Genomic DNA, 22548 nt, shown 5'->3' with positions numbered 1-22548 from the left:
AACAGTATTTTCTAGAGAAAATTATGTGTATAACAGTATGTTTTAGAGAAAATTTTGTGTATAACAGTTTCTTCTATAGACAATTTTGTGTATAAGGGTATTGTATTAAGAAAATTTATAGTATTTTCTATAGAAAATTATGTGTATAACAGTATTTTCTATAGAAAATTTTGTGTATAACAGTATCTTCTATAGACAATTTTGTATATAACAGTATCTTCTATAGAAAATTTTGTGTATAACAGTATTTTCTATAGAAAATTTTGTGTACAACAGTATTTTCTATAGAAAATTTTGTGTACAACAGTATATTCTATAGAAAGTTTTGTGTACAACAGCATTTTCTATAGAAAATTTTATGTACAACAGTATTTTCTATAGAAAATTTTGTGTACAACAGTATTTTCTATAGAAAATTTTGTGTAAAACAGTATTTTCTATAGAAAGTGTTCTGTATAACAGTATTTTCTATAGAAAGTGTTCTGTATAACAGTATTTTCTATAGAAAGTGTTCTGTATAACAGTATTTTCTATAGAAAATGTTCTGTATAACAGTATTTTCTATAGAAAATTTTGTGTATAACAGTATTTTCTATAGAAAATGTTCTGTATAACAGTATTTTCTATAGAAAATTTTCTGTATAACAGTATTTTCTATAGAAAATGTTCTGTATAACAGTATTTTCTATAGAAAATGTTCTGTATAACAGTATTTTCTATATAAAATTTTCTGTATAACAGTATTTTCTATAGAAAATGTTCTGTATAACAGTATTTTCTATAGAAAATGTTCTGTATAACAGTATTTTCTATAGAAAATGTTCTGTATAACAGTATTTTCTATAGAAAATGTTCTTTATAACAGTATTTTCTATAGAAAATGTTGTGTATAACAGTATTTTCTATAGAAAATTTTCTGTACAACAGTATTTTCTATAGAAAATTTTGTGTACAACAGTATTTTCTATAGAAAATTTTGTGTACAACAGTATTTTCTATAGAAAATTTTGTGTACAACAGTATTTTCTATAGAAAATTTTGTGTACAACAGTATTTTCTATAGAAAATTTTGTGTACAACAGTATTTTCTATAGAAAATTTTGTGTACAACAGTATTTTATATAGAAAAGTTTCTGTATAACAGTATTTTCTATAGAAAATTTTCTGTATAACAGTATTTTCTATAGAAAATTTTGTGTACAACAGTATTTTCTATAGAAAATTTGTGTATAAAAGAAAATTTTGGGCATATCAATATTTTCTATTACTATATTTAGTATTTGAATTTCAAAAGTTACTCACATCTTTAGCGTAGACATTTAAATACAAACAATCTTCTGAACCCTCTATTTTACCAGTTAAAGAGCTTGTCTGCATAGGCTTGACATTAAATTCCAAACAGTCCTTAACCCCGGTCCATGGCTGGGCTGGCAATGGTGCTTTGAATCTTAAATCACCTACCGGTGGCTGGCCGTAAGGTATACCCTCAAAATTATAATATTCTTCATCATAGATGGTCTTTCTCAGACAGCCCCTTAGCTGACCCACCGGTAAAGAAATTTCCTGATATTTTAAACTGGAATAAAACAGTAATAATTATTATTTATATAGTATTATTTAACTTATAACAGTTAAATATCTGCGAAATAAATATGGAACTTACTCGCCAGCCATATCTTTCTTAAGTAGTTGTCTCTCTTAACTTAACCAATCGACTAAACATTATTATTTTATTATAAAATGTTGTGAGTTTGCAGTTTATAATTTCAGTTGAAGTCTTGTTTCTTCTCTTTTCTTTTAATAAACATAGTTTGTTGTGCTCTTTTTTATAGCGCTTGAAAAGAAGAGCTTTTTATTATTTGTTTATATTTATTTAAAATAGAAGTGTTTGTCTTATCACAGTGGAAAAATAAAAATTAGCTCAGAATACAATCATTTGACATGATATAATGTAGAACTTTTAATGGTCAGATCGAATTAAAAATTACCTACAGTAATTTATAAATTTTAGTAATATTAAACATTCAATGTTATTATTTTAATAGACTAAAAAAGTGTCATAATATTCAGTAGAATATTGTCACAAAGTAAATGCTTTGCTATTCCGAAAAACCTCACATGTTAGAAGGAATTGCATTCATAGTTTTGTCAAAGACCCTACTGAAATTAGCCGTCTCTATAGGCAGTTAGTTACTAATACGATGAACAACTCAGTATAACTTTCATATTGCAACGAGTGCCTAGATTTCTTTTATTTGATAGCAGTTTTGTGCGAAAACATGACTTGCAAAATAATTTAAATTAAATTGGTCATTATTGCATATCGACATACTTAATACAATGTACCCAAATGCATACTAATATTATTGCCTGGAATTCTTTGGTAATGAGTTAATTTAATGCTTTAATAAAATGTTTGTCATATCCCTCACTACGACTGTCTAAAGTTTATATAAGTTTGTCACTGTATTCATAATTTCTCCAAAAATAATTAGCTACGTTATGAAATAAATAAACGATTATTCGTAAAAAAAACTGTTATTTACTTAAACAAGTTAGAGTGATATATTCGGCTGTGCCGAATCTTATATACCCTTCACCTTAGGATATACATACATGTATTGATTTGCGGCTATAATATGTTTTGAAAGTTTTTACGTAAATATATTTAATTTTTTAATTTAATTGCGGAGAAAATTGATTCAATTATGATGCAATTATCAAATTGTTTATTGAAAACGAATTTATATTTTCTATTTATTTTTTAGTTTTTGTATTCACATAATTACAGAATATATATTGTTTTACTACAACAGAAAAATCTGTCATGAACGGTATGTCACGTACGATATTAAATTTTATTTATTATAAAAACATCCAAAGATTGTTTTTTTTTAAATATGACGGATTATAAAGGAAAAATATTTGGTTTAGTGTAAGAAATTAAAAGAAAACGTAACACCTCTCACGATTTCCAAATTTTCGCATATTTCTATATGTACCTCGAAATTAATTCCGTTTTACGTCACGTACCATATACCCGTATTTCGCTCTATATTTTAGACAACAATGTTTCGAAAGAAGTTATTATTTTTTTTAAAATATAATACCCTTTGAATGGAACATAAGGACCAAATTATTTCTCAGATACTCTTATATTTGCAAGATCTACTCCACTCTATAGGCGTACAAATGTCACGTACGATGACATGTAATTGTCCATATAGGGGATTTCATTCAAGTGAGCCAACTTTTGAATTCGATGTCTTACGATCGGTGTGATATTTGCACCAAGGGTAGTCCTATTGGATAATAATTCAGACATATTGGATAGTAATTTCAACAAGATTGGTGAAGAACCATCTGAGTTAGAGGGGGTCAAAATTTGACATTTTGGGCAACCAGGTGTTTTTTCTCATCCATGTAACATATTACCTATTGTTCTTAGCAAAATGTGTCCCAAATAGTTTAGATAGATATTTCTTCAATCTTTCGAACAAAATATTTAAAAAAAATATAAAATATTTAATATTTTTTTTCTAAAATGAAAAACATAGATATTTTCCTTGAAAACCTATTTGGTCGCTTAGTGGGATGCAAGTTGGATACCTATCAAAATAAATATTTTGTAACTCAAAATATACATTTTTTGGAAAATTAAAAAATTTGTGGATTTTTTTTGGACCCTTCTTTTAAATTTCTTTTCTCAAAAGAAAGCTAAAGTATTATCGATTGTTATCGATTAGCTGAGGAAAAATAAAAGACTTAAACTGTTGAACAAACCGAAATTAATTACGAGCATTTCTAGTATATTAGTAGCCAGTGTTGGCATTTGTAAATTCCAATATTCTTGTAATCCACGTGGAATCAACTAAGAAACTTGAACTAGTTGGAACCATCTGATGGTAGTTGTCTTTTTGAAATATTTACATTCGTTTTTAAACAACCTTTAGTATGATTTAGCACGTGACATAATTTCGACTCGCATTTGTAGTAAGGAGTAGTTCAAGAAATTTCAACTTGGAATTGCACTTACTAAGTTAAACTTAAACTAAGCCCACTGGAAATTAATTCTCGTCATTTTTTACTTATTTTTCCAACGTTTACTGGCAAGTAGGCAGGTGTAAGTAATGCTCAAAACCTCTCTTTTTCTTTAGAATAATTTAGCTTTCTGTTGAGTTATTGAATATTATAGTCTAAACAACAAAGTTTTTATACCCTACACCACCATAGTGGAGAGGGTATTATGCGTTTGTGCAGATGTTTGTAACGCCCAAAAATATTAGTCTAACACCCACCTTAAATCGATTAAACGATGTCCGTCCGTCTGGTTGGCTGGCTGGGTGTCCATGTAAACATTGTGCGCAGAGTACAGGTCACAATTTTGAAGATATTTCGATCAAATTTGGTACATATTATTTTTTCGAGCCAAGGACTAAGTCTATTGAAACTGGCCATTATTCACCTAGCCCCCATACAAATGTCCTTCCGAAATTGGACTTTATCGGTCATAAATGTTTAATTTATAAATGTATCTCCATAAGTTGCGCTCCAAGTAAGTTTTATATATACAAAATTCATGTCACCAAATTTTGCTACGATCGGTCCATAATTAGTCATAGCTCCCATATAGACCCGCTTCCGAAAATCACTTTAACGTGCATAAATCGCTTAAAAATGTTGGTATACTCACAAAATTCAACATAGTAAACTTTCGTATAGACATAAATCACACGACCTAATTTCATGGTGATCGGTCCATAATTGGTCATAGCCCCCATATAAGGCCCACTTCCGAAAATCACTCAAAAATGTAAATTATTGAAATTTTAAAAGAAAAAGGTTTTTGCTCTTTTACTTGGTGTAGGTGAATGTTTTCTATTATTTTAAACGTGCATTAGATGTTTTGTTCAGTTCAGAACACGAAAAACAAAGATCGCCTAGGCCACCCAAAAAAGTTTGAAGACCAAATTCAACATGAGCTTGCAAAATCATAGGGAGCAATTTGCGTACCATATGAATTGAAGCCGAAAGACCTCGAAAGACGGTGCTTGAACTTGTGATGAAAAGTGGATCCACTACAATAACCCAAAGCGTAAGAGATCCTTTGCGAAGCTACGTCAACCAGCCGAATCGACACCAAAGCCAAATATCCATGGCGCAAAGGTAATACTCTGTATTTGGTGGGGGGTAAGAGGATCCTTTCTATTATGAGCTGCAAAAATCTGACCAGATCATCACAAGGAACCTCTACCGAATGCAACTAATTCGTTTGTAGAGACCTTTGGCGAAAAACTCCCAGGATATGCGACCAGACATGAAACCGTAATATTTCGTCATGACAACGCTCAGAATTTGTGCATCACCCGCTTTATAGTCCAGATTCGATCGGTGCAGAACGCACTCTCTAGGATACGAAATAGGCTTGATTCGTTCTTGTCCTCAAAAGATTAGCAGATCTTTTGGCTCGGAATTCCACCAAAGAACAAAGTAAAAACACTTGGGTCTTCCCTTCCCGGTAAGCACATACTAGGGTTCCTAATTTCCCAGAATTATTTCTTTTATCGGTATTGTCACAGTCGTAGTTTTAATCAGTATAAAATCAATAAATTCTTTGTTTAATTAAAAAAATTAAGAATTTCGAATATGTTATAACGTGGATTTGTCGTCGGTAGTTCAGTCGAGTCCAGGGTAAACTTACGGATCCACAAACCTTAGGTGATAACACAATTGATTTAACCTTTCCAGGGTCGATAATATCTTTCTTTATTGTTTAATATTTAATATAGTTAATATATAATAAGTGTTTATATATATCGAATTACGAACAGCTACGATAATAACTTCGGATGTTGTCGGATTTCTGGTAATGATTCTACGTTCGGGTGTGGGCGGTTCTGGTGAGATGTATTTCGGATTCTTCGGGATTTCAATAATCGTCGGCGGTACGATGTATTGATACGACTCACTAACTGGACAGTTTGTCGCAAGCGGTTGTTACGGGTCTCTGGTGATGCGGTTCGTTGGTACAGGATCGGATGATAATTAAAACTATAATATTTTAGATACTTAATCTATAATATAAGTAAAATGCACTTAAATAGGGGAACAGTTAGCCAAAGCTCCTGTATTGTACAGTTGGCCGAAGCCTCTGTATTGAACAGTCGACCAAAGTCTCTGTATTGAACAGTTGGCCGAAGCCTCTGTCTTGAACAGTTGGCCGAAGCCCCTGTATTGAACAGACGACCGAAGTCTCTGTATTGAACAGTTGGCCGAAGCCTCTGTATTGAACAGTCGACCGAAGTCTCTGTCTTGAACAGTCGGCCGAAGCCTCTGTATTGAACAGTCGACCGAAGTCTCTGTATTGAACAGTTGACCGAAGTCTCTGTATTGAACAGTTGACCGAAGCCTCTGTCTTGAACAGTCGACCGAAGTCTCTGTATTGAACAGTTGGCCGAAGCCTCTGTATGGAACAGCCGACCGAAGTCTCTGTATTGAACAGAAGATCGAAGTCTCTGTATTGAACAGTTGGCCGAAGCCTCTGTATGGAACAGTCGACCGAAGTCTCTGTATTGAACAGTTGGCCGAAGCCTCTGTATGGAACAGCCGACCGAAGTCTCTGTATTGAACAGAAGGCCGAAGTCTCTGTAATGAACAGTCGGCCAAAGCCTCTGTATTGAACAGATGACCGAAGTCTCTGTATTGAACAGTCGACCGAAGTCTCTGTATTGAACAGTCGGAACAAGCCTCTGTCTTGAACAGTGGACCGAAGCCCCTGTATTGAACAGTCGACCGAAGTCGCTGATAAAATGTATTATCGGTACTCGAACTATGTCCGAGTCCCGAAAAGGAAAAATGGGTTGACCGATCTATGTCAGTCTACTTTGATAAATTAATATCAAAGTGGTTGGCAAATTCTGTCTCGTATGAACCGCCCCCACAATGTGTAAACTTTTGTTACTTATACACAAATTTGTATAAACTAGATGGGAATTATTAGGTGATATGTTTTCATTCTCAAACAAATTAATATATTTATATGTATGTTCACACTAGACAGCATATTGTGATGATGTTCCCACTAAATGAACTTATAATTTAAATGGTTTATTATGAAATTAATTATTATTATTACTTATTAATTTTTATTTTATTACTATGTACGGGGAAATTATATTAATTTGTACGGGAAAGTAGCTAAATACTTATCCACGTTACAATGTTAAATCAGTAAAACATGCGTAGTTAGACATTTTTCATATCTGATAGTAGATAAACAAATTTGAACCACTACTATTGTTATTATTTTCTCTAAATATGAATAATATTCATTGAATATCCCTAAAAGTTGTAATGTTAGGCATCTTAAGAGCATAAACTTTAGATTCATTCTTAATAACCAAATTTTTCTTTTGGCTTGAGTTGTGTGAAAAACATTCGGTTATTTCAACGAATAACCGAATAATAGAACGATTGAATTAGCAACAAATTTGGCCATCGAAACGAATCTGAAAATTGAAAATTTTAGAAGAAAACTTATGAAGAAATTCCGATAAATTCCCGACAAACATTTCCCGAAAACTAACAAAAAAATATTCCCGGGAAATTTTTCCCATGTAGAAACCCTAGCACATACCCTTTTTTGGATATTTCCAATTTTATTCTTTAAAATTTATTTAGAAAATTTACATGGGATGTAACTTTAGATACTCGTATTTTATGAAGCTGTGGTCGGATTTTTTTGATTTAAGAGGCATTTAAAAGCTAATTATGTCCGCTAGACTACATTATTAAACAAAATTGTTCGCAAAAAATTAATTCATGATGCAGATGCAATTTTGAGATGCTCTTTTGGAAATGTTATCTGCCTTAAATACTAAATTCATTTTAATTTAGTTTGAGCTATGATTACAAGGATTTCAGAAAAGAAAATTAAAAACTGTTATTTTAATTAGTTTTTTATTGGTGTTATAATAACGATATATATTTAAGTTTATTATTTATTTTATATTTAGAAAATTTGTTTAATAATAAATTTGGTAATAAAAATTTTTTTAGCATATAATACTATTAATATATAAATTTTGTTAAATAACCTATTCATTTTAATATTGTCCAATATTCTGTTAACTCTTTGTATTGAAAATGTGTCAAGCAAGACAAAAAAAAAATTAGTCAAAACTATTAAGCAAGCGAACAGTGTTTCTTGGCTTTTCTAATATTTATTCAAGGTTTATGTTGCTACATCGTTGCATCCAATCATTCATGACTCAATGTTGTAAACACTTTCCCATACCTGTAGTTTTTGCAATTCCGGCAAATCAATCACATCTAATTCCCTGCCAATATTCAAGCATTTAATATCGTCTACACTACACACCGGCAGCCAACAACGTTCCTTTAATACCTCCTTGGTATGGCCACAATTGGGATTTGCATTGATGCCAAACGACGACCAAATATCAATCATGCGTTGAATGGTTTTATATTCAGCCGTCTCTGGGGATAATTTCCAAGAGAAATTACCATAAAATAAATATGAATGATCGTCTACATGAGCTACACCGCGTATTTGCTTGCCGCAGTATTTGATGCGTTGATGATTGAAGTCAGCAGAATCGAAATCGAAACGATATAAATAAGTGGGTGCTTTTCCAGCGAGTATGCGAGCCTTAAGGGAGCGTAAAATTGGATGCCAAAAGACTTTGTGGGAGGCATACTGTAAGAAATAAGAAAATATTATGTAAATTAATGTATAATAAATTATATAGTTCTATTTTGCTTACATCACAATAATTCATAACATTTGCCATGTCAGCTTTTTTATCACCAAAATAAGCTTTTTTAACTTTATCTCCCAATTGCTTTTGTACTTCTACAGAATGTTTCGTTTTTACCGGTAACGGCAATACATGTTGTGGATTTTCCTCAAGCTCGGTTAAAATAAATGGTGTCATGTGTACACGTGGAAACATTAAGAGACCCTCAAACGAGGTACCACCCATTAATACTGGTATTTCATGACCCCAAGAATCTTGCAATATCTCTTCCGGATGTTTTTCTAAAATGCACATTTTATCCCTATACGGTTCTTTACAGGGTCCAAAATTAAAGAAACAATCATTAAGATTGTCTTCCTTAGTTAAGATATAAGGTTTCATTAGTTCTTCGGCTGGTAGTTTCTGCAAATATTCACATATTTGTTGTTCATCTTCAGCTGGTCCCTCGTAACCACAAGCTTTAGCCAAACGATAGGGTAGATTTTCCAAAGGATTGTAAGCCCAGGGGCATAGCACCGTTCCAGACATTAGTATAGCCTTGTTAAATAGTCCCTTAGCTAAGGGACAACACATTAAATAATGCACCGAAGCAGCACCAGCACTTTCTCCAAAGATTGTTATATTTTCGCTGTCGCCATTAAAACGGGAAATATTTGCCTTAAGCCATTTTAAAGCCATCAACTGATCCTTGAAACCAGTATTACCGGGTATTTTTAAATGGGGATCTTTGAAGGATACAAAACCTAAAAGAGAATTATTATGTTTAGTAAGGCTAGCGAATGTGTAAGAAGAATTCAAAGCAACTTTGCCCTAGAAATCATGGGTCCTGGCTGAAATTAACTGCAATGCTGGTGTAAAAATTGCTTTAACAGTAAATAAGTATTGCGAATAAGGAATGTAACTCAGGATTTTCTTTCATTTATCATTTCAACGTTTAATCGGCTTCAAATTTCCATTAATTTTATAAACACATATAAAGAAAAACTTTTGTAGGAAAACATTTTATTTTTTTTGACAACCGAGTTAGGTCCATAGAGAAACATAGAGCGGAAACTAGAAAAAAACTCAAACAAAAAAACTACTCAAAATAATCACACATACGAGTATTGTTTTTGATTTCACATAGTTTTTTCCACCAATACGTTCTCACCACTTAGGTTTCTGACAACTGAGTTAGGTCTCTGCCAGGAGAATTTTTCGCTCTATGTCTATTCTCTATGGTTAGGTCTCTGACAGAAGAGTTTCCGCTCTATATATATTTCTCTATGGTTTTTCGAATATGTTACCAATTAATAACAATTAATGACGTTTGTTGTCAAGACAAAGTTGTCTAAACAAAAGTACTAGCAATTTTGTCATAACCCCCTAACCTGATAAATTTGTATCATGATAAATGTCAAAATCGTTGTCAAGATAAAAAATTATCAGGTATAGTCTCCATTTATTAATATTATTGCTTCGTTATGACAAAATTGTTAGTGCTTTTGCTTAGACAACTTTGTCTTGACAACAAACGTCATTAATTGTTATGATAAATATTTGTCAAGTATAGACAGGGGGTTACGAAGCAATAATACTAATAAATGGGGACTATACCTGATCATTATTTATCTTGACAACCGTTTTGAAGTTTATCATGATAAAAATTTATCAGGTATAGAAAGGGGATAACTTCAATGTATACTTTACTTTAAAATAAATGAATTTTCTAAATTCATTGATTATAAAGGTTTTATATTCAATTACCCAATTCACAAATGGTGTCGTAGCGTTGTATAGTTGTATGTCGTAATTTTTATATTAATGTTTTGTTTCGAAAAATTAGTTTGAAAAATATTTATGACATACAACACTACGACATCAATTGTGAATTGGGCAAATATATAAATATTTATAATTGAGAACTTTGGGTATTTGAAAGAAAATTTAATAAATCTCTTATTCAAACTCATGAGTCAGAAGCACTTACTTACAAACTATTTTTAAATTTCCGCAATGGTTTTGAGGTTGCTTAGAATTCTTCGTATAATTTTTTTTTTTCAAAACTACCCACCGTAATGTATAGCTATAACTTATTACGTTTTTTGTTTTTATTTTCAAATCTCTAACTTACCCAATGAACCTAAACGATAGCCTACTGTTACAAATATTAATTCTTTCTCCATAAAATAATCTGGACCATGCAGATCTCTGGTGGGATCACCCTTTTCAAAAGCACCGCCAAAGACAAATATCATAACCGGCAAAGGTTTTGAAGAGTTTAGCTATTTTCAACACAAAAAAAAAAAGTATCTCTTAATAAAATGCATCTCTTAAACTCAAATCTCTTTGTCGTTATGTAGAGATGAGCACAAACCTGTTTTGCATAGATATTCACATACAAACAATCTTCACTTCCTTCTATTTGATTATTAAATGGATTTTTTTGCATTGGTTTGCTAGGTTTTTGCGTACAATCTAAAATTTCAGACCATGGCTTTTTTGGCAGAGGCGGACGAAACCTTAACTGACCCACTGGTATCTCAGCAAATGGTATACCCTCGAATGAGTAATAAATATCATCATAAACGCCCCTAGTCTCCTGGCCTCTGACTGGCCCCAAAGTGGTTTCGATTACCAAGTCACTAAATTAAGAAATTATAATGTAATTATTTAAGTGTTTTTATTGATTTATTATTACTAGGAATTATTAATACCTGCTGCTGGCCATTGTCGTTAGTAATTTTTTATTTGTAATTATATTCTATACTTTTCAGTGTAACTTTTTTCTTTTTGAAATGCGTATTGTGTTGACAATTGTATTCGTTTGAATGTCTAAATTGTGTTTGTTATGCATTTTAGATATTGTGTTATATTCGTGCTTGTTTTTAGTATAAACGAAAAAGCAAAAAAAATATAATAATTGCAAAAAAAAAAAATTTCAACCTTAATAAAAATGTTAACATTTTATTGCTCATTTCTCTCTTTGTATGTTTTCTTTTTGTTTCTACTGCAAACTACAAGATTCAGATGGTCCACTCTTACAAGTAGGCTAAGTGTTGCCGGATTTTTCTGTGATGTTAATTCAGGAAATTTATTGCATTTAACAACTTTGGGAGGGTAAATGTTGACTGTGTAGCAGCCGATTAAGTTATGTCCGTCCGTCCATGTAAACCTTGTAATAAAATTGCAGGTCTCCATAGCTCCACTCTCGAATAGTTTGTTAATCAGCATACATCTTTAACAACAAATAGTCCAAAACTCTATTTCTAGTTGACTGATTTTGCTAATTTTGAATACCAAGTATTTCCATTCAACAAAGAATATTTGGTGGAAATGTCATCCCCTTAAGATCTTTACTCTAGGATATACAGTTGTGGCCAGCTATTTAAGACAAATACTTGAATTTTTTTCATCAACTGAATTTTAACTGCGATAGAGCCAAAACAAAAGGACCTAAGGGTATAAACACACTTGTGTGTTGAATAAGACACACTTGTGTGTTAAAACAGTCCTCATTTGTGTAAATATTTGAAAAAATAATTGACAATCACATGGAATTTAGCAAACAATTTTTGTCTTACTTACCTGGCTACCACTGTATAGTGCCTTTAATAGAAAGAAAGACAGGCATAGCTATTATTTTGCATATTTTCGATGCTCAAAATTTGTAAAATTGTCTCCGTAATCTAAAAACTAAATACTAAAAATTTAAGCATGATCGGATAATGTTTATAGGTTGCACATTTGATTTGAATTTTCCAGTAAAAATGGCAACCATAGATATATACATATAGATCGGAAACTCTCCGGTCAGAGACCTAACTCAGTTGTCAAAAACCTATGTCGCGAGAATGTACGACATACCAAATATGTCAAAGACCTAACTCAATTGTCAGAAACTATGTGAAAACAAAAACAACACTCGTATATGTTATTATTTTTAGTATTTTTTTGTTTGAATTTTTTTCTAGTTTCCGCTTAATGTTTCTCTATGATTTTAATGTGCTGTTTTTCTATAGCGAACAAGTGCTTTGAGTGGACGTTTCACACGTATTTTGTTTTTGTTACAATAACAAAACACATTTTAAATTTCCACTCAAAGTACCCGTTCGCTATAGAAAACAAGTAAGAAAGTATGGTCGGTCAAGTCCGACCATATAGTATCCTACACTAAGTAAAAGAGCAAAAACATTTTTCTTTTAAAATTTCAATAATTTATATTTTTGAGTGATTTTCGGAAGTGGGCCTTATATGGGGGCTATGACTAATTGTGGAGCGATCACCATGAAATTAGGTAGTGTGATTTATGTCTATATGAAAGTTTACTATGTTGAATTTTGTGAGTATACCAACATTTTTAAGCGATTTATGCACGTTAAAGTAATTTTCGGAAGCGGGTCTATATGGGAGCTATGACTAATTATGGACCGATCGTAACAAAATTTGGTGACATGACATATAAATTAAACATTTATGACCGGTAAAGTCCAATTTTGGAAGGACATTTGTATGGGGGCTAGGTGAAATAATTGACCGATTTCAGCCAAAATTCAAAATTGCGACCTGGACAGCCAGCCAACCAGACGGATGGACGGACGGACATCGTTTAATCGATTCAGAAAATGATTCTAAGTCGATCGGTATACTTTAAGGTGGGTGTTAGACTATTGTGGTGTAGGTTATAAACAGCACATAAGTAATTTTTTTGTTTGAGTTTTTTTTCTAGTTTCCACTCTATTTGTATCTCTCTATGATAGCAACATTTAAAAAAAAACAAAAATTTATAGTTAAAAAAATTCCCAACAAAAGAAGAAAGAAAGTATAGTCGGTAAAGCCTGACCTTATAATGCCCTACGATGAGTATATGAGCAAATTATTATTCTGTTAAAACTTCAATAATTGTATTTTCGACCTATGGTCAATAATGGATGGATCCAAAAAAATGTTAAATATTGTTACGAATTTGCACTATCAATTTGAATTTAACAGTCTGTATTCAGTAACGAGTGCTTGCAACTTTCATCATAATTATAAACATTTCCAGCAGTAGAAACTTCTACTTATCAACAATGTTGATAACAAGCAGTTATTCATATTGTTTGTAAGTATGGCAACATTAAATATTAAAGATTATTACCATTAACATTAAAGATGCTAAAAGCTCTAGAAATAGAACATTCTAGTTTTGTCCGTTAAGATAATTCAGTTTATTAAAGGCGCTGTTAGAATAAACATCAACTGTATTAACAGTGTATTCTTGTATTTTACCAGTGTATTTTTAAAGTGTATAATATAAGAGAGTGCTACAATTTTTAAACTACATATATAATAAATCACCATTTTTAAATGGTAAAATCGTGACAATATGATTTTCTTTAATATAAAACACATCTGTGGAGGTATTTGTGTGGATACCTATATAAATCACAAATTTACGACATAAAAGCTACTAAGCCTAAGGCCGAACAAAAGGCGCTTTATATAACCATAGATGTTTAAATGTATAATAAGTACCAATAAATAACATACAAATTCATACATATTTAAAATATCAAATTTTATATTAATAATTTTTATTAGCGAAATTTAAAAAAATATTAAAAAAAAAATTATTTTAATAAACACTAAATAAGGATAAAAAATATACATTTTAGCATATGTATCTAGTATGGATTAGCGCGGGGACCTATTTGAATTTGGAGGATTTCTAGGAAAACTAGTTTTTCGTACCTTTCAAATACATAAATGTTTTTTATGCTAATGAAATCTCATCTAAATTCTACTTAAATTTAAGTAGATCAACGAAAACCGTAAATTTCTATTACGAACATAATTCATCCTATCTGGCAGCTCTATAATAAACAAGAAACGTCATTATTCTCATATATTTCTAAATACTCTTTGATTCAGTTTATTGGTTTTCGTTTTATTTAATATAAACAAACAATTTTCCTCTTTGTTTTTATTTTTCCATTTCGTAAACATAACCAGCTGTTTATTTAAAATTGTGCTACGAGCCATTTTTCAGAGAGAACAATATAAAATATATATAATATACATATGGGGCATTTCATGTCAAGTGAACCAACTTTTGAAATCGATGTCTTCCGATCGGGATGAAATTTACACCAAGGTTAGCTCTATTGGATAGTAACTCAGACACAATTTTTCAACAACATCGGTTGAGAACTCTCTGAGTTATAGGGGGTAAAATTTTGACAATTTGGTCAAACAGGGGTTTTTTCTTATCCATGTAACTTATTACCTATTGTTCTTAGCAAAATGTGTCCCAAATAGTATAGATAGCTATTTCTTCGATCTTTCGAAAAAAAATATTTAAAAAAAAAAATAAAAAATTTTTAATATTTTTTTTCCGAAATCAAAAACTTTTTTGACTTTTTTTTTCTTAAAATAAAGTTTAGATATTTTCCTTGAACACCTACTTGGTCGCTTAGTGGGATGCGAGTGGGATATCTATCAAAATAAATATTTTGTAACTCAAAACATAAAATTTTTGACTTTTTTTGCAAAATCAAAAACTTTGTTGACTTTTTTTTTTCAAAATGGACCCTTTTTTAATCTTTTTTTTTTAGGTCAAACAAAAGCTTAGATATTATCCTTGAAGACCCTTTTGGTCGCTTAGTGGGATGCGAGTGGGATATCTATCAAAATAAATATTTTTTAACTCAAGACTTACAATTTTTGACTTTTTTTTTTGCAAATACGATTTTTTTTCCAAATGGGCCCTTTTTTTAAAATTTTTTTTGTAGTCAAAAGAAAGCTTAGGTCCATTCCTTTAAGATATTTTTAGTCCCTCAGTGGGATGCGAGTGGGATATCTATCAAAATAAATATTTTGTAACGCAAGACATACAATTTTTTAATTTTTTTTTGCAAAATCAAAATTTTTTTCCAATATGGGCCCTTTTTTAATTTTTTTTTTGCTCAAAAGAAAGCCTAGGTCCATTCCTTTAAGATATTTTTAGTCCCTTAGTGGGATGCGAGTGGGATATCTATCAAAATAAATGTTTTAACACAAAAATTGTATGTCTTGAGTTACAAAACATTTATTTTGATATATATCCCACTCGCATCCCACTAAGCGATCAAAACCATCTTAAAGGAATAGGCCTAAGCTTTCTTTATAGCAAAAAAAAAAACAAAAAGGGCCCATTTTAAAAAAAAGTCAAAAAAGTTTTTGATTTTGCCAAAAAATCAAAAATTGTATTTCTTGAGTTACAAAATATTTATTTTGATAGATATCCCACTCGTATCCCACTAAGGGACCTAAAATATCTTAAAGGAATGGACCTAAGCTTTCTTTTGACTAAAAAAAAATTTTTAAAAAAGGGCCCATTTTGAAAAAAAATTCGAATTTGCAAAAAAAAAGTCAATAATTGAATGTCTTGAGTTACAACATTTTTATTTTAATAGATATCCTACTCACATCTTCCTAAGTGACAAAATAGGTCTTAAAGGAAAAGACCTAAGCTTTCTTTTGAGCAAAAAAAAAATTTTAAAAAAAAGTCCCATATTGGAAAAAAATTTCGATTTTGCAAAAAAAAATTAAAAAATTGTTACAAAATATTTATTTTGATAGATATCCCACTCGCATCCCACTAAGGGACTAAAAATATCTTAAAGGAATGGACCTAAGCTTTCTTTTGACTACAAAAAAAATTTTAAAAAAAGGGCCCATTTGGAAAAAAAATCGTATTTGCAAAAAAAAAAGTCAAAAATTGTAAGTCTTGAGTTAAAAAATATTTATTTTGATAGATATCCCACTCGCATCCCACTAAGCGACCAAAAGGGTCTTCAAGGATAATATCTAAGCTTTTGTTTGACCTAAAAAAAAAGATTAAAAAAGGGTCCATTTTGAAAAAAAAAGTCAACAAAGTTTTTGATTTTGCAAAAAAAGTCAAAAATTTGATGTTTTGAGTTACAAAATATTTATTTTGATAGATATCCCACTCGCATCCCACTAAGCGACCAAGTAGGTGTTCAAGGAAAATATCTAAACTTTATTTTAAGAAAAAAAAAAAAAAAAAAAAAAAGGACGTATTTTAAAAAAAAGTCAAAAAAGTTTTTGATTTCGGAAAAAAAATATTAAAAATTTTTTATTTTTTTTTTTAAATATTTTTTTTCGAAAGATCGAAGAAATAGCTATCTATACTATTTGGGACACATTTTGCTAGGAACAATAGGTAATAAGTTACATGGATAAGAAAAAACCCCTGTTTGACCAAATTGTCAAAATTTTACCCCCTATAACTCAGAGAGTTCTCGACCGATGTTGTTGAAAAATTGTGTCTGAGTTACTATCCAATAGAGCTAACCTTGGTGCAAATTTCATCCCGATCGGAAGACATCGATTTCAAAAGTTGGTTCACTTGACATGAAATGCCCCATATATATTATGTAGAAAAGTATATACTACATGCCTACAAAAATACAATTATTGTACTTTGACTCTTTCTCTTAAATTTTTATATTAATTCAACGATAAAATGTTATAATTTTTCATAGTACGTATGTATTAAATTAATGGAACAAAATAAACAAACAGTAGCCAGACGATTTGATAAAAAAAGCTTGTGGAGTCGATTACACCATGTCTAGTTTAAAATGTGACCACAACTATAACTGAAAGTTTAAAACTGATAAAAATGTCTATGTGAAATTAGCAGATAGTATGTATATAATGTGCGGGTTATAAATATTTTGATTACAAACAATTAGAAATATATGTAATTAAAATAAACAAGTTTATTTTAAATTTATCTTAACAAAGTTATAAAATATGTATTATGGAAAAATTACACATTTTATCAATTGTATGTTTATATTTATTTATATGTAGCAAATCAAATTAAAAATTAGTAAAGCAGATTAGTTTAGAGTTGAAAAAAATCAATTTGAAGTATGTAGTTTGAATGTTAGTTGCTACGCTTGCTTAATGGTCAATGCACTTTTTTTGAGTTTTGCATATTTAGGCTGACGTTGCACAGTGGGGTTGATCGGAAAAAAGTGATTATAAATCAGTACAAATAAATCGTAGCCGAGGACACAATCTTTCAGAAAATAATATTTGTGGCTCCCTATTGGGAAACATGTCGAGATACAGAGTCAAATTAGTTTGAAAATTATGGTTTAAATATGGCCAGTTTGATATTAAATACCGAAATACTGAGCCGAATCTTTTATACCTTTCACCAAATTATACCTAAAAATATTTTTATTTAAACAAAATTAATTTTTTTTTTATTTTGTTTAAAAAGTTTTTTCCAAATTTGATTTTTTAATTTTTTAAAAATCAGTTTTTTAAATTTTTGAAATTTTTTTGTTGGAAAAAGAGTTTTTATCGATTTTGAACCATTGTAGGTCCAACTTACTATAGCCTAATATACATCGTTGCAATGGACTTTGCATTATCTATCATTAGATATCCATATTGTCTATATTAATGACTTAGTAATCCAGATATAGATCAAAACAAGTAAGAAAGTATGGTCGGTCAAGCCCATATAATACCCTACACTAAGTAAATGAGCAAAAACATTTTTCTTTTAAAATTTCAATAATTTATATTTTTGAGTGATTTTTGGAAGTGTGCCTTATATCGGGGCTATGACCAATTATGGACCGATCACCATGAAATTAGGTCCTGTGATTTGTGTCTATATGGAAGTTTACTATGTTGAATTTTGTGAGTATACCAACATTTTTAAGCGATTTGATTTTCGGAAGCGGGTCTATATGGGAGCTATGACTAATTATGGACCGATCGTAACAAAATTTGTTGACATGAATTTTGTATATATAAAACTTATTTGGAGCGGAACTTGTGGAGATAAATTTATAAATTAAACATTTATGACCGATAAAGACTAATTTCGGAAGGACATTTGTATGGGGGCTAGGTGAAATAATTTACCGATTTCAGCCAAAAAAATAATATGTACCAAATTTGATCGAAATATCATCAAAATTGCGACCTGTACTCTGCGCACAAGGTTTACATGGCCAGCCGACCAGACGGACGGACATCGTTTAATCGACTTAGAAAGTGATTCTAAGTCGATTGGTATACTTTAAGGTGGGTGTTAGACTAATATTTTTGGGCGTTACATCTGCACAAATGCATAATACCCTCCCCACTAAGGTGGTGTAGGGTATAAATAGGCCAAAAATCTAAGTTGTCCCGGTTTTTTCCTTATATCTCAGCCATTTGTTGTCCGATTTTGTCGATTTTAAATAGCAAGCGAGCTATTTATGAATGATGTCTGTAAGTTTTTTGGGGCTACGGACATACAGGCGGACATAGCTATATCGACTTCGCTATCTATAACGATCCAGAATACATTGTGGGGTCCCAAATGAAAAATGTAGAAATTACAAACGGAATGACAAACTTATATGTATATTATATATGTATATGGTGGCCCTTAATAAACGAAAGTTGGATTTTGGCCATTCTCACCCCCAGTTTGGTAAACATTAGTAAAAAAAATCATCCTGAAAAAATTCTAGGTAAATCGGTTGGTGTTAAGACGTGCCGCAAGCCCTCTGAAGTTTTGAGATGCATTTACGAGGGGATAAAATGCATTTTTTCCAGTTTTTGCCATTAAAAAATTACTTTTGCAATTTAATTTAAAAGAATCGAAATGTGTACGTAATTGTCGTTCTAATGAGATATAAAAAACAGAAATACACAATTAAATATGGACATATTTTAAGTAAAAATATTTATCAAAATATGTTAATTTTCCTTTCTTGTTCTAGTTGCCTCAATCCCGTTAATGACCTTTGACCTTCACGATTTAAGGGTTAACGTTTTCCGTTTTCCGATTTTAGTAAAAGTTTCAGGGTATATTTAGAATTATCTGGACTATAATATTCTGAATAAGTTTTGCTTAAAATTCATAAGAGTAAGGAAATAGAGCTCATTCGAAAAAAAAAATTTTAAATAATTGGTTTTTCTCGAAAATTTCAAAATTTAAATCGCAGGTACGGAAAAACTATAAGATATATTTTTATAATTTTTTCACATTTTTATTCCCTATTATATTCTTAATAAATCCCATTGAGACGATCAAAAAATTCGGAAATTTGTTTAACAAAATTTTTCAAAATTTTAAAATGGAGTTTTGAACTGCCGTTAAAAAAAATTATTTTTTTGGTCATACCTGCGATTAGGTTAACGATAGGCTACGAAGACAAAAACTCATATACAAGTAAAGATAGATATATTTTAAGTAAAAATTAGCTTTTATTTTAATATTTATCAAAATATGTTAATTTTGTTCTAGTTGCCTGAGACACGTTAATGGCCTGGCGAATTTTTAATAACTTTAACATTTTTTGACCAATTTCTGTTCTTGCGGCATGTCTTAACCCCAACCGATTTACCTAAAATTTGTTCAAGATGATTTTTTTTACTAATGGCCAAAATCCAACTTTCGGTTATTAAGGGCCACCCTAGTATATACCCTTTCCACTCATGGCGAAGGGTATAAAAACTTAAATATTTTAAACTATGTAAATACTGCGATTCTAGTCAAAATATGCACAATATGTGCTCACTCATATTTTATACAAAAAATCGATATTTAGTATAAGAAACTCAAATATCTTAAATCATTAATAACTTTGTAAATACTGTGATTATAAAGAAAACAAGCTCAATCTGTGATCACTCATATTTTACACCAAACATCGATATTTAGTATAAGATACTCAAATATCTTAAATCGTTAATAAGTTTGTAAATACTGTGATTATAAAAAAATAAGCTCAATCTGCGATCACTCATATTTTATACCAAAAATCGATTTTTAATATAAAAAACATAAATATCTTAAATCGTTAATAACTTTGTAGATACAGTGTTTAGAAAGAAAATAAGCTCAATCTTTGATCACTCATCACATTTTTGGTATTGTATAAGCTCAATCTCAATCGATTTTTAGTAAAAAAAACTCAAATATCTTAAATCGTTAATAACTCTGTAATTACTGTGAATATAAAGAAAATAAGCTCTGTGATCACTCATATTTTATACCAAAATTCGATATTTAGTATAAGAAACTCAAATATCACAAATCGTTAATAACTCTGTAATTACTGTGATTATGAAGAAAATAGGCTCAATCTGTGATTACTCATATTTTATACCAAAAATTGATTTTTAGTATAACAAAACTCAAATATCTTAAGCTGTTTGGTACATTTTTTAAAATATGAATACAGATTTGAATCGTTTGAGACATATTTGCATCACAAAAGATGTCAGCAAAATGGAGTACTTTGAGTATTTTTAGTAAAAAAAACTCTACGGAAAAACTATAAGATATATTTTTATAATTTTTTCACATTTTTATTCCCTATTATATTCTTAATAAATCCCATTGAGACGATCAAAAAATTCGGAAATTTGTTTAACAAAATTTTTCAAAATTTTAAAATGGAGTTTTGAACTGCCGTTAAAAAAAATTATTTTTTTGGTCATACCTGCGATTAGGTTAACGATAGGCTACGAAGACAAAAACTCATATACAAGTAAAGATAGATATATTTTAAGTAAAAATTAGCTTTTATTTTAATATTTATCAAAATATGTTAATTTTGTTCTAGTTGCCTGAGACACGTTAATGGCCTGGCGAATTTTTAATAACTTTAACATTTTTTGACCAATTTCTGTTCTTGCGGCATGTCTTAACCCCAACCGATTTACCTAAAATTTGTTCAAGATGATTTTTTTTACTAATGGCCAAAATCCAACTTTCGGTTATTAAGGGCCACCCTAGTATATACCCTTTCCACTCATGGCGAAGGGTATAAAAACTTAAATATTTTAAACTATGTAAATACTGCGATTCTAGTCAAAATATGCACAATATGTGCTCACTCATATTTTATACAAAAAATCGATATTTAGTATAAGAAACTCAAATATCTTAAATCATTAATAACTTTGTAAATACTGTGATTATAAAGAAAACAAGCTCAATCTGTGATCACTCATATTTTACACCAAACATCGATATTTAGTATAAGATACTCAAATATCTTAAATCGTTAATAAGTTTGTAAATACTGTGATTATAAAAAAATAAGCTCAATCTGCGATCACTCATATTTTATACCAAAAATCGATTTTTAATATAAAAAACATAAATATCTTAAATCGTTAATAACTTTGTAGATACAGTGTTTAGAAAGAAAATAAGCTCAATCTTTGATCACTCATCACATTTTTGGTATTGTATAAGCTCAATCTCAATCGATTTTTAGTAAAAAAAACTCAAATATCTTAAATCGTTAATAACTCTGTAATTACTGTGAATATAAAGAAAATAAGCTCTGTGATCACTCATATTTTATACCAAAATTCGATATTTAGTATAAGAAACTCAAATATCACAAATCGTTAATAACTCTGTAATTACTGTGATTATGAAGAAAATAGGCTCAATCTGTGATCACTCATATTTTATACCAAAAATTGATTTTTAGTATAACAAAACTCAAATATCTTAAGCTGTTTGGTACATTTTTTAAAATATGAATACAGATTTGAATCGTTTGAGACATATTTGCATCACAAAAGATGTCAGCAAAATGGAGTACTTTGAGTATTTTTAGTAAAAAAAACACAAATATCTTAAATCGTTAATAACTCTGTAATTACTGTGAATATAAAGAAAATAAGATCTGTGATCACTCATATTTTATACCAAAATTCGATATTTAGTATAAGAAACTCAAATATCACAAATCGTTAATAA

At 30.2% G+C, this 22548-nt stretch overlaps 2 protein-coding genes across 2 annotated transcripts in view; both read right to left on the bottom strand.

Annotated features, from left to right (window-relative positions):
• LOC135958372 (uncharacterized) overlaps positions 1–22548 on the bottom strand; it is a 45016-nt gene that overhangs the window by 1729 nt on the left and 20739 nt on the right. The window contains exon 5 of the mRNA XM_065509311.1: positions 1303–1576. Within this exon, the coding sequence (XP_065365383.1) occupies positions 1303–1576 (274 nt within the window). The remainder of the gene's footprint in view (positions 1–1302; positions 1577–22548) is intronic.
• On the bottom strand, positions 7941–11618 carry LOC135954408 (esterase B1-like). The gene is made up of 5 exons (XM_065504577.1): positions 11477–11618; positions 11137–11404; positions 10894–11044; positions 8787–9523; positions 7941–8719 (listed from the first exon to the last, which is right to left on the bottom strand). The coding sequence occupies exons 1-5, from the start codon at positions 11488–11490 to the stop codon at positions 8264–8266; spliced, it is 1626 nt and encodes a 541-aa protein (XP_065360649.1). The 5' UTR covers positions 11491–11618; the 3' UTR covers positions 7941–8263.

Source organism: Calliphora vicina, chromosome 1 (genome assembly GCF_958450345.1).
Source record: "Calliphora vicina chromosome 1, idCalVici1.1, whole genome shotgun sequence".
NCBI classification, from domain to species: Eukaryota; Metazoa; Arthropoda; class Insecta; order Diptera; family Calliphoridae; genus Calliphora; species Calliphora vicina.
This window is presented reverse-complemented; position numbering and strand designations above follow the sequence as displayed.

Bases quoted from the DNA above. Each gene is read 5' to 3' on its own strand.
- LOC135954408 (XM_065504577.1), bottom strand. The intron at 9,524-10,893 runs GTAAGTTAGAGA...ATTCTCTTTTAG, and splicing joins CTATCGTTTAGGTTCATTGG to GTTTTGTATCCTTCAAAGAT. The intron at 8,720-8,786 runs GTAAGCAAAATA...TATTTCTTACAG, and splicing joins ATGTTATGAATTATTGTGAT to TATGCCTCCCACAAAGTCTT.